This window comes from Salmo salar, chromosome ssa03 (genome assembly GCF_905237065.1).
Source record: "Salmo salar chromosome ssa03, Ssal_v3.1, whole genome shotgun sequence".
NCBI lineage: Eukaryota > Metazoa > Chordata > Actinopteri > Salmoniformes > Salmonidae > Salmo > Salmo salar.
Genome location: NC_059444.1, coordinates 10,924,870 through 10,943,282, shown reverse-complemented (window position 1 = coordinate 10,943,282; position 18,413 = coordinate 10,924,870). Strand labels below are relative to the sequence as shown.

At 42.0% G+C, this 18,413-nt stretch overlaps 1 protein-coding gene across 1 annotated transcript; it reads left to right on the top strand.

Annotated features, from left to right (window-relative positions):
- Positions 1 to 7,752: 7,752 nt before the first annotated feature.
- Positions 7,753 to 17,977, top strand: LOC106598377 (CMRF35-like molecule 3). Its single transcript, XM_014189417.2, has 10 exons — positions 7,753 to 7,901; positions 9,319 to 9,542; positions 10,594 to 10,717; positions 11,246 to 11,327; positions 15,291 to 15,445; positions 16,217 to 16,288; positions 16,380 to 16,515; positions 16,600 to 16,691; positions 16,908 to 16,954; positions 17,617 to 17,977. The coding sequence occupies exons 1-10, from the start codon at positions 7,853 to 7,855 to the stop codon at positions 17,692 to 17,694; spliced, it is 1,059 nt and encodes a 352-aa protein (XP_014044892.1). The 5' UTR covers positions 7,753 to 7,852; the 3' UTR covers positions 17,695 to 17,977.
- Positions 17,978 to 18,413: the final 436 nt, after the last annotated feature.

The window sequence follows — 18,413 nt, the reverse complement described above, 5'->3', positions numbered from 1 at the left end:
TGATAATGTGTTCGTCTCGTGTGTGTAATAATAATTTTTGTATGTTTTGTAGGTTGCCTTTGTTTATTGATATTGTGGGTATACTTTGGACATACTTTTGGTCGCAATCCCCCTAGGGTTGCTCTTTTAAGGGTGGGAGTGTTACGGATACAGGTATCCTGAGTGAGTATCCTGTATGTGTATTTGTTTTCTCTCCTTCTCCCCTCACAGGTGACAATCATCACTCCCTAATCAGTCATCAATCAGTCCCCAATCAGAAGACACCTGCTCCTTTTCCCTCACCCAATCACAGCCCCTTTCCCTTGGTTTAAAAACCCAGTCAGTTGTTTTCTCCCCAGATCAATCTCTCTTACTCATTGTCTCGCAATCCTTCTCTCTCTCTGTGTTCCCAGCGCTCTTTCTGTATTGATCTCGCTTTTGTTTTGCAACTACATGTCGCATTTGTCCGGTTATCCTGTGAGTTTTGTTTGACTGTTTGGTGGGAAAAGGGGGTACCAAGACAAGTCGCCCATGGGCATACATTATCCGTAGGAATACTTTGTCTAAGTACCCTAGTTAGGACTGGGCGGACCACCCACTGTGTTTTTGGTTAGTTAGCTAGCTGTTCTTGAAGTAGGCTAGTTTAGCTTAGGGGTGTTTTGGATTATTGTTTCTTTGCTTGGGTCCAGCTCAGCCCCTTTTCTCACACCCCATTACCGTGTGTTTAGCAATAAACCTATAGAGTTTGACGGTAAACTTAATTTGTCTGTGGTTATTAGTTCTCACTGTTTCTTATCACTATTATAATTTGCAGGAGTTATGTTACAGGTCTCGTATCCATCCCCCCTAGACTGCAGGGCCAAAAGGGATTCGTAATAGCTGGCTTTTACAAATTGAAATATCCAAAGAGCTGTAGCACTGCCTTAATGCCAGCCTTTGCATTTTGTTACACCAGAGGTAAATTAATTTCCAATGGAACGCTGCGTTTGTCTTGCAGCATTGCGTTGCAGAGGCAGACGAAGTGCGTTCTGTGTGGTGCATACGTTGGATTTAACGAATGTATGCGTCAAACTGTATGCATATATGGCTTGACAGAAATGGTAGCAGAAGGTGAATGTTGAACTTTGTTGTACACATATGCAGATGATGTTGTGTACCATTTTGCACAAACCACTGTTGTAAAGTGTAAACAAATTTGCTGCATGTCACGCCTGCTCCTGCTCTCCCTCCCTGGCGCTCGAGAGCCAGGCTGCCCAGCAGTACGCACTCCTGCCACCATCATTACGCACACCTGCTTCCCTCGTCACACGCATCAGCGATTCATTGGACTCAATTACCTGTGTTATTAGCTCCCCTTTAACTGTCTGTTCCCCAGCTCTGTTCCCCGCTTCAGCATTAATTGCCGTATGTTGTGTTTACCCGGTTCTGACGCTGTTCCTGTCCTGTCTGTGCAAAATGTAATGTTCACTCTCCGTACCAGCTTCTCTACTCGGTTCTTACAGAATGCTGGCTTTTCGGTTGTTGGTGACGTCGGATCTGGGGACCTTGGCCTGGAAGCACGACAAGCCAGCTCTAGCCGGCACGTCAGGCCTCAGCCGGATCGTCAGGTTTTTACACCTCAGCTGGCACATCAGGCGTCTACGCCTCAGCCGGCTCATCAGGATCCCACGTCCCAGCAGGATCATCAGGCTTTCACGCCTCAACCTGATCGCCAGGTTCCCACATCTCAGCCGTTTCGCCAGGCTCCCATGCCTCTGCTGGTTCGTCAGGCTTCTATGCCCCAGCGGGCTGGTCCAGCGCCCATGCCTCGGCTGGCCCGTCAGGTTCTCCCAGGTGGGACGCCGGGTGGAGCCCCTAGAAGGAGGAGTACTGTCACGCCTGCTCCCGCTCTCCCTCCCTGGTGCTTGAGGGCGCCAGGCTGCCCAGCACTACACACTCCTGCCACCATCATTACGCACACCTGCTTCCCTCGTTACGCGCATCAGCGATTCATTGCACTCACCTGGACTCAATCACCTGTGTTATTTCTTCCCTTATATGTCTGTTCCTCAGCTCTGTTCCCGCTTCAGCATTAATTGTCATTTGTTGTTTTGTTACCTGGTTCTGATGTTGTTCCTGTCCTGTTTTATGTCTGTGCTATATTAAATGTTCACTCTCCGTACTGTTTCTCATCTCCAGCTTTGGTTCTTACAGATGCATGTTCTTTCTCTGTTCAGGATTTGTTTACAAAGGTGACGTGGTAATGGCCGGAGCGGAATCAGGGGAATGGTATCAAACACATGGTTTCCATGGTTTCCATGTGTTTGATGCCATTCCATTTGTTCTATTCCGGCCTCCCCTCAGCAGCCTCCTGTGGTTTGGGGTCACCATGACTGAAGGCTTGCTGTGCAGACATACTGTAACACACAATCTTTGTATATGATCCAAGAAGTTTTCACCAACATGTCTACAGTACATTGCACCTGTGAAAATATATATTTCAAAAGTAACTTGAACATTTTAAATGACACCAATTATAGAATATATTCTGAATGTTGGGTTCTTTTACTGGAATCTTATAGCATCCTACAAGATTGAACCATATAGGATAGAATCCCATTGGAGTCCAATAGGACTGGTTCCCGAAATCTGATAGGATTTTTCTATTGGATTCTAATTGGATCCTTGTGTTGGAATCCTATTGGGTCGTCACCTTGGTTATACACTATAGTTACCTTGGTTATACACTATCGTTACCTTGGTTATACACGATAGTTAACTTGGTTATCGGGGCCCAGGTAGCCTAGAGGTTAGAGCGTTGGGCCAGTAACCGAAAGGTTGCCATATCGAATCCCTGAGCTGACATGGTAAAAATCTGTTGTTCTGCCCCTGAACAAGGCAGATAACCCATCCTAGGCCGTCATTGTAAAGAAGAATGTGTTCTTAACTGACTTGCCTAGTTTAGGATAAATAAAGTTATACACTATAGTTAATTACTTGGTTATACACTATAGTTAATTAACTTGGTTATACACAATAGTTAACTTGGCTGATTAGCATATGGAGCACCCACCCTCCAAACATCTTAGACAATTACCTATGAAGGTGGACAGTGGACACAGGTGAACTATAATAACATCCTAAGCAACCAATATTGAACTGCCACCCTTGCCACTTGAGATGGTGACCCTGGGGAACCATCGGAAATGTCCCCCAGAAGCTATCTTGGACAGCCCCAAATCCCGAGGTCCAAGGGACACAACGTGAGTAAACATTTGCATCTGGTCTCATTGTCACGGCTGTCGAAAGGAGCAGACCAAAGTGCAGCGTGGTTGTAGTTCCACATTTTATTAAATCCATTAAACTTTGCAATACATAAATAACTGAATATGACAAAACAACAAACCGTGACGCAGAGAGAAACAAACACTACTCAAAATATAATAACCCACAAAACCCGGGAAGAAAAACCCCTACTTAAATATGATCTCCAATTAGAGACGAGGACCAGCTGCCTCCAATTGGAGATCAACCCCAAAAAAACAACATAGAAATAGAAAACTAGAACTAAACATAGATATAGAAAACAGAACAAAACACACACTGTCACGCCCTGACCTACTCTACCACAGAAAATAACCATGACCGTCAAACCGGTCATGCTGGAGGATGTTGCAGGCAGCAGAACGTTCTCCACGGCGTCTCCAGACTCTGTCACATGTGTTCAGTGTAAACCTGCTTTCATCTGTGAAGAGCACAGGGCGCCAGTGGCGAATTTGCCAATCTTGGTGTTCTCTGGCAAATGCCAAATGTCCTGCACGGTGTTGGGCTGTAAGCACAACCCCCACCTGTGGATGTCGGGCCCTCATACCACCCTCATGGAGTCTGTTTCTGACCGTTTGAGCAGACACATGCACATTTGTGGCCTGCTGGAGGTCATTTTGCAGGGCTCTGGCAGTGCTTCTCCTGCTCCTCCTTGCACAAAGGCGGAGGTAGCGGTCCTGCTGCTGGGTTGTTGCCCTCCTACGGCCTCCTCCACGTCTCCTGATGTACTGGCCTGTCTCCTGGTAGCGCCTCCATGCTCTGGACACTACACTGACAGACACAGCAAACCTTCTTGCCACAGCTCGCATTGATGTGCCATCCTGGATGAGCTGCACTACCTGAGCCACTTGTGTGGGTTGTAGACTCCGTCTCATGCTACCACTAGAGTGAAAGCACCGCCAGCATTCAAAAGTGACCAAAACATCAGCCAGGAAGCTGGTCTGTGGTCCCCACCTGCAGAACCACTCCTTTATTGGGGGTGTCTTGCTAATTGCCTATAATTTCCACCTGTTGTCTATTCCATTTGCACAACAGCATGTGAAATGTATTGTCAATCAGTGCTGCTTCCTAAGTGGACAGTTTGATTTCACAGAAGTGTGATTGTGTTGTTTAAGTGTTCCCTTTATTTTTTTGAGCAGTGTATATACACGGGACATGACAAGAGGAAGACAAAGGACGTCTGAACTGCTACGCCATCTTGGGAACATTAATTTTGAGTAGTGTATGTTTCACCTCTGCGTCACGGTTTGTTGTTTTTGTCATTCAGTTTATTTATGTATTGCATAGTTTTACAGTATAAATAGAACGTGGAACGACACACACGCTGCACTTTGGTCCGCTCATTCCTACGACAACGGTGACAGTACTGGTGGTCATGAACTTGCAGCCTTGAATCAATCCCATATTGTGGTGGTGAATAAAACCGAAATTAATATAGAACATTTGTTTCCTATCAAAGAAAATGTTGTAATAATGTTGTTGTATTGTACTGGAACAAATGACAAAACTAATTTATTGGGTTAATTTAAGAACAAAAGTTTTAAAAGGATTCTGAATGGGGTGACAAAATCCTACAAGACTTATAGGATCCAATCGCATTGATTTTCAATAGGAAAATCAGATTCGGATAGAGGTGACACAACATCCTATAGAGCTGTGAGAATCCTATAGGATACATTACGATTACATTTGATTCCCAATAGGGAAAATGTAGTCCAAAAGGATTCCAATAGGATTCTGATAGAGGTGACACAACATCCTATCGGGCTGAGAATCCTAAAGGATTCTATTGGAAAAATCCCCAATCCTATAGGATCCATTACGATAATGCTTGTCATCGGAACAAAAAAAACGTACTACACGTAATACAGATATAAGCAAAATCCTAGAGTAAAACCTTGTTCAGTCTGCTTTCCAACTGAGAGACAACTGAGAGACAAATTCCCCTTTCAGCAGGAACAATAACCTAAAAAGCAAGGCCACATCTACACTGGAGTTGCTTACCAAGATGTCATTAAATGTTCCTGAGTGGCCTAGTTACAGTTTAGACTTAAACCGGCTTGAAAATCTATGGCAAGACTTGAAAATGTCTGTCTAGCAACGATCAACAACCAACTTGACAGAGCTTGAAGAGTTTTTTTTTACAAGAATAATGGGCAAATATTGTATAATCCAGGTGTGCAAAGCTCTTAGAGACTTACCCAGAAAGACTCAAAGCTCTAATCACCGCCAAAGGTGCTTCTACAAAGTATTGACTCAGGGGTGTGAATACTTATGTAAATTTGATATGTCTGTATTTCATTTTCAATACATTTGCTAAAAATTCTAAAAATATGTTTTCACTTTGTCATTATGGAGTAATGTGTGTAGATGGGTGATTACATTTTTTTTTTTTTAATCCATGTTGAATTCAGGCTGTAACACAACAACATGTGGAATAAGTCAAGGGGTATGAATACTTTCTGAAGGCACTATATATACAAACAAACAAACAACAAACAAATAGGCGCCCCCACTGCAGTTACTAACACTAACCCACTAGGGGTCGCGACCCCAACTTTGAATACCATTGTGAGAGAGATATCACCTATGGCTGCAAATATTGAGGCAGCTTATTCTAATGCTTATAAACTCTACCTTCGCATATTATTATTATCATGACCCATTACCATTGTTTGTATAACGTGACAAGGTATCTGTACTTGCCATGATGATTAATTATGCATTTAATTTGTCAAATCTAATTTTGTTTTGTGCACACATACTTGAAGACATAGTGCCTAATAAGCCCATATGGGCTTGGCACCAATTGGTGTATGGCAGTTAAATAAAATAAATGTAATCAAATCAAAACCATGTTCTCTCCTGTCCTCCGTCCAGTGTGCCTGGGTATCCAGATCAACCCTCAGAACTAAGGAGATTTCCTGTCCGTCTCCTCGGAGAGAACCTTCGGCCAACTTCCTATTCGCTCACACCGTGCTCCATCTCACCTTCATGTATTTCATTGGCTGAAGCTCCGCCAAGCACTACAGACCAACCAGACGAGGCCCCACCAAGTAAACATCTTACACACACACATCATCCTGAACACCAACCATGGAGCCAACTCTTCTGTGACTGTGAATGGTCGATATACAGCGCAGCATTTGTGTTCAAGATTGTTGTTGTTTTCATAACTTTCTTTAATCTGACACACATTCCCTTTTGCACTTGAAGATAAACTACAGTTTTTTACAATCACTTTGGCACTAATTTCGGAATCTTGATGTCATTTTTCCAAACTCTAGACACACAATTCAAAACGGTCATCACTTGTAACACAGGCTGTCCAATGTTCAAAACATTGCATTGTGCATTCATATCTTTAAAGAATAAGAGAAGAAATGGTACCAGTGGGTGGTTTAATGAAGGGTAGATAATTGGGAAATTTTTTGGAATGTGCCTTTGAGTTTTTGGAATGTACCTCGAACACCGACAGCGTCATTGTAACGCCCTGGCCATAGAGAGGGGTTTTTGTTCTTTATTTTGGTTAGGCCAGGGTGTTACATTGGGTGGGCGTTCTATGTTTATTTTTCTATGGTTTTGTATTTCTTTGTTTTGGGCCGTGTGTGGCTCCCAATCAGGCACAGCTGTAGTTCGTTGTTGCTGATTGGGAGTCACACATAAGGAGCCTGTTTTTCCTTTGGGTTTTGTGGGGGATTGTTTCTGTTTCGTGTTTGCACCTGACAGGACTGTTTGGCTGTCGGTTTTCTTGTTTTTGTATAGTGTTCACGTTGTTTAATAAATGCCTGAAGATGAACACTAACTCCGCTGCACCTTGGTCTACTCTCTCTTCCGACGGCCGTTACAGTCATTGCATTTTGTTACACCAGAAGTAAATTCATTTCCAATGGAACACTGTGTTTGTCTTGCAGCGTTGCGTTGCAGACGCAGTGCGTTCTGTGTAGTGCATACTGTACATTGGATGTATTGAATGTATGCATCAAACTGTATGTGTAGGCGGTTTGACAGAAATGGTAGCAGAAGGTGAATGTTGAACTGTTGTTGCACACATCCAGATGATGCTGCGTACCATTTTTGCACAATGACGCTGTAGGTGTGAGCTGGGCAGCTGTGAGAGACAGACAGATTGACATGTAAAAACAGGTTTAACATATAAAGCCTTACTGCAACTCTAACACACACCAATTCTTTATGTGCAGCAAAACCACGCATTAAAACACTTTTCATGCGTTTTAAATGCCAAGTATAAGACTCCAACAAGAGATTAAATCATACAATTGTACAATTTTGGGCTTCATGTTGCAAAACAAAAAAGGAAAAACAACATTGTTCATGTTATGATAAAGAAACACTACATCAAATAGCCTTTTAGTAATCATCGTTGGAGGTGATAGGAACTAAAACAACAGGGAACTGAAACGGTTAAACAAAACATCTGGACACCACATTTGTAGGTCATGTGACCAGCAGGAAGTGAGTGCTAGCGAACGGGTTGTTTTAGGAAACGGGTTTTCTTGATGAACCACTTCTCACAGCGCCATAGCCTCACATAGTGACAGTCTGGAACATGACTCCTCTACTCTTCTTCGCCTTCCTCCTCCTCTCTCATCTGCCAGGTAAGAACTGAACTCAGGTCTGGTTTCTCCTGAGACTCAGATTAACTCGTGCTTCACCTCCTCCTGGATTAACAACATTCCCAATGGAGAATCTCTAATGACAGTGTTATGGAGTCCTGGAGAAGGCTTAATCTGGGCCTGGGGAAACATGCTCTAACTTTTTAAACTCTGTAAAAGACACATTTGCTCCTCAGGATATAATGTATATCGTATATAGTGAAGTAAAGGGTAGCTAGTTATTGAGAAAACTAATTTAAATGGCTGAGAAGCTCATGTTTTGTATTGTTGAATATGTAAAACCATCCAAAAACCTTTCTTTAATTTCTACTTGTATAAAAGCACATTGTTAGAGCATTTTGATGTTATGATCAGTAAAGTGCTGAAGGGAAGCCATATTGTTTAGATTTTCTGTTTTCTTGCGCAATATAGTCTTTTTTTCAATTTTTCAAACATTTCACTGGCACAAGTGTCCAAATTCATGGCATTCTCTGACAGCCAGTGGAAGCAGAAAGCAACATTCTCCTGTCTCCTTCCTAAGTCCCAGACTGTATTACGCCCTCAAGCAAGCGTGTCCTGGGTTTGAACCTGGCTCGTCTGCACACCACAAGACTGTGTTAGACCGCAGAGCTAAACTCAAGGAAATAATCTCAGGGAACTAACGGAATATTCAGGTCTCAGGCAAGGGGGAGTGAGGAGGGGCAGGAGAAGAGGAAGGAGAAGAGAGTAGCCAAAGGGAGTTGGAGAGGGGATAAGGGTGGAGGAAAGTGGGGAGGGGGAGATGAGCAGAGCTGCCAAATCTCACGCATTGACCATAAGACACACGCACTTGACCCTCTTCTCACGCTCTCAGAAGAGGGAGTAGGGAGGAGGAGAAAAGGGAATAGGAAGAGGAGGAGGAGAGACGGAGTAGGAAGGAGGAGAAGGAGAGGGAGTAGGGAGGAGAAGGAGAAGGAGGAGAGAGGGAGTAGGGAGGCGGAGAGGGAGGAGAGGGGGGGAGTGAGGGATGTGAAAGTGACAGTAACTATTTTCAAGAAAAACGAAACCCGAAGTTTCTTGTGGAGGCGTGCTATTCAGGGTCACATTCTGTATCCTGCTTTTTTTATAGATAGGACAGTTTAGGGCTGCCGGTTAAATATCAACAGTACCAGAGAGGAAACATGACTTTTAATAACATACACATTGGCAGGCATGGGTTATGGCTTAATGTCAGGGTTAATGACCTCTCTGCTCCCTGCTTGTAGTGTTTTTATGTAGGGTGACCTGGCAGTTGTAGAGGGGTTAGGGGTCAGGGGTTAATCAACTTCTCTTCCTGCCTGTAGGTTCTCTATGTAGGTTGACCACCGTGGGTGATCTAAGGGTTCTGGAGGGGTCCGGAGTTAATATTAGGGTGAATAACATCTCTGCTCGCTGTCTGTAGGCTCTCTCTGTAGGGTGACCACCGTGGGTGACCTGGCGGTCCTGGAAGGTCGGTCGGTGATGATCCCGTGCCATTACGGGCCGCAATACGCCAGTTATGTGAAGTACTGGTGCCATGGCAGTGTAAAGGACCTCTGTACCAGTCTGGTTCGCAGCGATGCCCCACGGGGGCAGGCTGCACCTGGAGAAGACAAGGTGGCCATGTTTGATGACCCGGTACAGCAGGTGGGAGGATCAGATGGTTTCTATTATTAATATCTATTAGGATAGATACTTTATTGTACATTTAGTAGAATTGGCTGGTCAGTATGTTGTTTAGTAGAATTGGCTGGTCAGTATGATGTTTAGTAGAATCGGCTGGTCAGTATGATGTTTAGTAGAATCGGCTGGTCAGTATGATGTTTAGTAGAATCGGCTGGTCAGTATGATGTTTAGTAGAATTGGCTGGTCAGTATGATGTTTAGTAGAATTGGCTGGTCAGTGTGATGTTTAGTAGAATTGGCTGGTCAGTATGATGTTTAGTAGAATTGGCTGGTCAGTATGATGTTTAGTAGAATTGGCTGGTCAGTATGATGTTTAGTAGAATCGGCTGGTCAGTATGATGTTTAGTAGAATTGGCTGGTCAGTATGATGTTTAGTAGAATCGGCTGGTCAGTATGATGTTTAGTAGAATTGGCTGGTCAGTATGATGTTTAGTAGAATCGGCTGGTCAGTATGATGTTTAGTAGAATTGGCTGGTCAGTATGATGTTTAGTAGAATCGGCTGGTCAGTATGATGTTTAGTAGAATCGGCTGGTCAGTATGATGTTTAGTAGAATCGGCTGGTCAGTATGATGTTTAGTAGAATCGGCTGGTCAGTATGATGTTTAGTAGAATTGGCTGGTCAGTATGATGTTTAGTAGAATTGGCTGGTCAGTGTGATGTTTAGTAGAATTGGCTGGTCAGTATGATGTTTAGTAGAATTGGCTGGTCAGTATGATGTTTAGTAGAATTGGCTGGTCAGTATGATGTTTAGTAGAATCGGCTGGTCAGTATGATGTTTAGTAGAATTGGCTGGTCAGTATGATGTTTAGTAGAATCGGCTGGTCAGTATGATGTTTAGTAGAATTGGCTGGTCAGTATGATGTTTAGTAGAATCGGCTGGTCAGTATGTTGCTATCTGTTGACACTGGAATTCTCCAGTCAGCAGCATAATAAAAGGGTTAATAGATGTGTATTTTTCATGTTGTTACAGTGAGCATGATGGTGATGATGATGTGTTATATTTTATACTCAGGTGTTCACAGTAACAATGACAGAGCTGCAGAAGGAGGACTCTGGATGGTACTGGTGTGGTGTGGAGGTGGGAGGAGTCTGGAGTGCTGATGTCACAGCCTCCCTTCACATCAATGTTATCCAAGGTGAGAGGACACAAGTCCCCCCTTCTCCCTGAAGTGTGTACTCATTTGTGCACTCTTTCCCTTCATTTATGCACTCGTTCACACACCGAGTCACAGTCCCACTCCCCATTCTAACCCCTTCTCCCTTAAGTGTGCACTCATTGGCTGTGTTCTGATTGGCTGTGTTCTGATTGACTGTATTCTGATTGGCTGTGTTCTGATCTTATTCACACCCCCTTTATGCATGTAAAAGCATTAGATTGGTGCAGGCACGGCTGGAGGGAGTGCCCACCATATTCCACCATCACACTACACCATTCCTTATAAATCTACGAGGGGGTGTGAACGAATGCACACTTTGTCAGAAGGGTAGAGAATTGGAATGTAGCCATTCACATAATGTGTGCACTCATTTGCTCCTCTTCATGTAGCTGAAGCATTGGAGTGGTGTGCTGGTCTGGTGGTTGTTATAGTATGCTGTGGTAGTTAGTTGGTATGGCTAAACTACATGTTAATAAATATATGTGTTGTTCTGGTGGTGCTGTACAGGTATGTCTGTGGTGAACAGCATGGTGAGCGGAGAGGAAGGGACCAGCGTTACTGTCCAGTGTCTCTACAGCCAGGGATACAGGTACGACTGGACATCACCTCTGTAGCAGGGCTGGAGAATCGCTGTCCCTGGAGAGCTACTGTCCTGTAGGTTTCACTCCAACCCTCATCTAACGCACTTGATTCAAATATTTATAAGCTGAATCTGGTTAGTTACAACTGGGGGTGGAGTGAAAACTGACAGGAAGGTAGTTCTCCAAGAACAGGGCTGGAGTGAAAACGGACAGGAAGGTAGCTTTCCAAGAACAGGGCTGGAGTGAAAACGGACAGGAAGGTAGCTCTCCAGGAACAGGGTTGGAGAGTCCTGCTCTATAGGGTACATAACCAAATCAAATCAAAGTTTATTCATCATGCACACAGTTTAGCAGATGTTATAGTGGGTGCAGTGAAATGTTTATGTTACTAGCTCCTAACAATGCCGTAAAAAGTAAAACAAGTACACAAATAATACAATAAAACATTTCAATCTTGAAATGTCAGAACGAATCCAATTAACCCAAATAGCACTGTAACAGTGATACAGATGCAGTCTATATGTATATACACCAGATTAATTTACACAAGATATACTAAGAATGACATATACAGCAGTAGATATACTAAGAATGATATGTACAGCAGTAGATATACTAAGAATGATATGTACAGCAGTAGATATACTAAGAATGACATATACAGCAGTAGATATACTAAGAATGACATATACAGCAGTAGATATACTAAGAATGACATATACAGCAGTAGATATACTAATAATGATATATATACAGCAGTAGATATACTAATAATGACATATACAGCAGTAGATATACTAATAATGATATATATACAGCAGTAGATATACTAATAATGACATATACAGCAGTAGATATACTAAGAATGACATATACAGCAGTAGATATACTAATAATGACATATACAGCAGTAGATATACTAAGAATGACATATACAGCAGTAGATATACTAATAATGATATATATACAGCAGTAGATATACTAATAATGACATATACAGCAGTAGATATACTAAGAATGATATGTACAGCAGTAGATATACTAATAATGATATATATACAGCAGTAGATATACTAATAATGACATATACAGCAGTAGATATACTAAGAATGATATGTACAGCAGTAGATATACTAAGAATGACATATACAGCAGTAGATATACTAAGAATGATATGTACAGCAGTAGATATACTAAGAATGATATGTACAGCAGTAGATATACTAAGAATGACATATACAGCAGTAGATATACTAAGAATGACATATACAGCAGTAGATATACTAAGAATGATATATATACAGCAGTAGATATACTAATAATGACATATACAGCAGTAGATATACTAAGAATGACATATACAGCAGTAGATATACTAATAATGATATATATACAGCAGTAGATATACTAATAATGACATATACAGCAGTAGATATACTAAGAATGATATGTACAGCAGTAGATATACTAAGAATGACATATACAGCAGTAGATATACTAAGAATGACATATACAGCAGTAGATATACTAAGAATGACATATACAGCAGTAGATATACTAAGAATGATATGTACAGCAGTAGATATACTAAGAATGACATGTACAGCAGTAGATATACTAAGAATGATATGTACAGCAGTAGATATACTAAGAATGATATATACAGCAGTAGATATACTAAGAATGACATATACAGCAGTAGATATACTAAGAATGATATGTACAGCAGTAGATATACTAAGAATGATATATACAGCAGTAGATATACTAAGAATGACATATACAGCAGTAGATATACTAAGAATGACATATACAGCAGTAGATATACCACAAATGATATATACAGCAGTAGATATACTAAGAATGACATATACAGCAGTAGATATACTAACAATGATATGTACAGCAGTAGATATACTAAGAATTATTTGTACAGCAGTAGATATACCAATAATGATATGTACAGCAGTAGATACAGCTATGTCAAGGATGCTATGTCAAGAATCCAGTATATACAGGGCATTTTGAAAGTATTCAGACCCCTTGACTTTTTGTTACGTTTACAGTCTTATTCTAAAATAGTTTTTATTTTTTAATATATACTCATCAATCTACACACAATACCCCACAATAACAAAGAGAAAACAGGTTTTTAGAAATGTTTGCAAATATAAATATAAAAAACAAAAACGGAAAAACCTTATTTACATTAGTATTAAGACCATTTGCTATGACACTCGAAATTGAGCTCAGGTGCATCCTGCTTCCATTTATTATCCTTGAGATGTTTCTACAACTTGATTGGAGACCCTGTGTGGTAAATTCAATTGATTGGACATGATTTGGAAAGGCACACACCTGTCTATATAAGGTCCCACAGTTGACAGTGCATGTCAGAACAAAAACCAAGCCATGAGGTCGAAGGAATTGTCCGGAGAGCTCCGAGACAGGATTGTGTCGAGTCTCAGATCTGGGGAAGGGTACCAAAAAATGTCTGCAGCATTGAAGGTTCCCAAGAACACAGTGGCCTCCATCATTCTTAAATGGAAGAAGTTTGGAACCACAAAGTCTCTTCCTAGAGCTGGCCACCCGGCCAAACTGAGCAATTGGGGGAGAAGGGCCTTGGTCATGGAGGTGACCAAGAACCCGATGGTCACTCTGACAGAGCTCTAGAGTTCCTCTGTGGAGAGGGGACAACCTTCCAGACGGACAACCATATCTGCAGCACTCCACCAATCAGGCCTTTATGGTAGAGTGGCCAAACGGAAGCCACTCCTCAGTAAAAGGCACATGACAGCCTGCTTGGAGTTTGCCAAAAGGCACCTAAAGACTTTCAGACCATGAGAAACAAATTCTCTGGTCTAATGAAACCAAGATTGAACTATTTGACCTGAATGCCAAGCGTCACGTCTGGAGGAAACATGGCACCATCCCTACGGTGAAGCATGGTGGTGGCAGCATCATGCTGTGGGGATGTTTTCAGCGGCAGGGACTGGGAGACTAGTCAGATTGAGGGAAAGATGAACAGAGCAAAGTACAGAGAGATCCTTTATGAAAACTTTCTCCAGAAAGCTCAAGACCTCCATCAGGACAACGATCCTAAGCACACAGCCAAGACAACGCAGGAGTGGCTTCGGGACAAGTCTCAATGTCCTTGAGTGGCCCAGCCAGAGCCCGGACTTGAACCCGATCTAATATCTCTGGAGAGACCTGAAAATAGCTGTGCAGTGACAATCCAACCTGACAGAGCTTGAGAGGATCTGCAGAAAAGAATGGGAGAATCTCCCCAAATACAGGCGTGCCAAGCATGTAGTGTCATACACAAGAAGACTCGAGGCTGTAATCACTGCCAAAGGTGCTTCAACAAAGTACTGAGTAAAGGGTCTGAATACTTATGTAAATGTGTTATTGCATTTACATTTCATATATAAATTAGCAAACATTTCTAAAAACCTGTTTGTCCTTGGACATTATGTAGATTGATGAGGGGGAAAAATGATTTAATCAATTTCAGAATAAAGCTATAACGTAGCAAAATGTGGAAAAAGTCAAGGGGTCTGAATACTTTCTGAATGCACTGTAAATAAATATGTGGTGTGTATAAACCAGTGTAACTAAAATACAATGTGCAATAGAATCAGCAATGTGGAGAATACAGTATTTAAATACACAGTACAAAACCCCATGGTAAAATGGATAGAAATTGCAGGAATTTAGCTTCTGGATCAGAGTCCGGAATATAAACATATATGTATGTGAATGGTGTGTAACCTGTCTATATAGAATACCCTAGTATTAGATCTGAACACCTGCTCCCAATGTGACTTGTGGCAGAGAGAGTACATCTACAGTAGGCCTGTGATTTTGTGCAGTTGCCAGTAGGATTGTGGGTCTGTGTCTGTCTGTCTGTGTGTTGTCAGGCAGAGTGAGAACTGCTGGTGTCGTAGTGACTTGTGTGTGTGTGTTGTCAGGCAGCATGAGAAGCGTTGGTGTCGTAGTGGTGACTGGAGCTCCTGTCTAGTGACAGATGGTGAAGGGCGGTATGAAGACCAGGCAGTAGAGATCAGAGATGACCTGACCAAGGCTTTCACTGTCACCCTGAAGGGACTGGCCCGGAGAGATACAGGTATGGAGAATATAACTTATAAGAAATAATATACCATGGTGCAGTTATGTGGATTTTGATGATGAAGACCATTATCTATATATTATATTGTATCTGCAAGATGGTAATGGTTATTATTACCATGGTAATATTCTAATGTATCTGCAGGCTGGTAATGGTTATTATTACCATGGTAATATTCTAATGTATCTGCAGGCTGGTAATGGTTATTATTACCATGGTAATATTCTGATGTATCTGCAGGATGGTAATGGTTATTATTACCATGGTAATATTCTAATGTATCTGCAGGATGGTAATGGTTATTATTACCATGGTAATATTCTAATGTATCTGCAGGCTGGTAATGGTTATTATTACCATGGTAATATTCTAATGTATCTGCAGGCTGGTAATGGTTATTATTACCATGGTAATATTCTAATGTATCTGCAGGCTGGTAATGGTTATTATTACCATGGTAATATTCTAATGTATCTGCAGGCTGGTAATGGTTATTATTACCATGGTAATATTCTAATGTATCTGCAGGCTGGTAATGGTTATTATTACCATGGTAATATTCTAATGTATCTGCAGGCTGGTAATGGTTATTATTACCATGGTAATATTCTAATGTATCTGCAGGCTGGTAATGTTTATTATTACCATGGTAATATTCTAATGTATCTGCAGGCTGGTAATGGTTATTATTACCATGGTAATATTCTAATGTATCTGCAGGCTGGTAATGGTTATTATTACCATGGTAATATTCTCATGTGTGTGCAGGCTGGTACTGGTGTGCTGCAGGACAACAACAAGTGGCTGTCTACATCCTGGTCACTCCTCCATCCACAACAGGTACATGATGATTAGATATGATTGGCTGAATCAGGAGTTAGAACAAGCAGGATTAAGAAACCTGTTGTGTGTGTGTGTGTTTGTCCCACAGCACCTGCTCCTACAGTGACGTCCCCACCAGAAGAAAGCCCCCAGTCTGTTCCTGTGTCTCCGTCTGTGTCTCCGTCTGTGTCTCCGTCTGTGTCTCCTCTTCCCAGACACGTAGCTAAAGGAGCAGACCACCACAGGTAACACTGCAGACCAGGGAGGGATAGGTAACCATGGGTAGAAGTTACCACAGCTATAGGTAACCCTGTGTGTGCGCGTTGCAGGCCACTATGGGAGTTTCCTCTGATGGTGTGTGGAGTTCTGTTCATCTTGATGGTTCTGGTGCTGCTGCCATGGAAGATACTGGACCAATACAGTGAGTCCTGAACTGGGTATAGTAGGTTCATAAACACACAGAAGGCATGACATGCATATCACATTGGAGGTTTCTAGTGAACCAAATGCAGGCCTTATTCATAACTAGTTCATGGAAATGTGTCCTGTTACAAGTTACAATGACGCTGTCTGTTGGTAGACAATGGAATAAGCATATTATATTGCTCTTAAGTTAAACCTCACCATATCTTTCCAGACAAAACACACAGGACAAGACAGGCAGAGCTGGAAGCCAGACTCAGTGTAAGTCCACTCTAACTGTCAGCTGATCCAGATTCAGTGTAAGTCCACTCTAACTATCAGCTGATCCAGACTCAGTGTAAGTCCACTCTAACTATCAGCTGATCCAGATTCAGTGTAAGTCCACTACAACTATCAGCTGATCCAGGTTCAGTGTAAGTCCACTCTAACTATCAGCTGATCCAGACTCAGTGTAAGTCCACTCTAACTATCAGCTGATCCAGATTCAGTGTAAGTCCACTCTAACTATCAGCTGATCCAGACTCAGTGTAAGTCCACTACAACTATCAGCTGATCCAGGTTCAGTGTAAGTCCACTCTAACTATCAGCTGATCCAGATTCAGTGTAAGTCCACTCTTAACTATCAGCTGATCCAGACTCAGTGTAAGTCCACTACAACTGTCAGCTGATCCAACACACAAGGGGTGTATTCATTACACCAATTCTGTTGCAAAATGTTTAGTTTGTTGCGAAACGTTTTGCAACCATAAACCATTTAATCCAAACAGAAAACGCAAATGAGTTTCTATTGTACAAGGTCCCTCCTCGTTTCGTTTGCTTCCGTTTGTTTCTTAAATAGTAAACAGTTTCCATAATGAATACACCCTTGGTCCCCTTGTTATAAACACCTGTTAGTTGGTTGACTGACTAACCCCTCCCCCCAGGACCCCCCAGGTGACGACTGGCAGAACACCTCTGTCGTCTTCCTCAACTCCGCCTCACAGAAGGTGTACGGTTTCTGACCCCGTCCACCCTCCAGTCACCTCTGACCTCTAACGTCCACCCTCTATCTCTGGCCACCTTTCATCAGAGCTGGGCGCCACTAAATATTCCATCCATCCAACGATATTTTCAGTACCATGTTGTATGATCCATCATTACCACAAATGTTATTGTGATCATTACCTGACATGTTAAATAATGTTACCATGTTTACTGAAATCAGTGTGTATATAATCTACTGCAACTATTTGTTTGTATTACATATTTACATTTCTATTAAAAAAAAAACATTTTAAGAAAGAATTACAGGAAATGGACTAGTTATTAAAGTTCTCAGTATACTGGTTGGACAAGTTGGTATAGAAAGGGACTAGTGATTATAGTTGTCAGTATACTGGTTGGACAGAAAGGGACTTGTAAGACCCTACTTATTTTCCCACATAAGTTGCATAGGCAGAGAGCTCTGTAAATATTGTACAACATTTTGTTATTCTTTTGTGTCTTTTTTACAGCCTGGATTCGAACCAGGGTGTCTGTAGTGATGCCTCTAGCACTGAGATGCAGTCGCTTAGACCGCTGCACCACTCGGGAGCCCACTCAGGGTTAAGCTTAGGGGTAGGTAAGGTTAGGGTAAGGGTTAAGCTTAGGGGTAGGTAAGGTTAGGGTAAGGGTTAAGATTAGGGGTAGGTAAGGTTAGGGTAAGGGTTAAGATTAGGTTCACTGTAGGTACGTCCCAAGG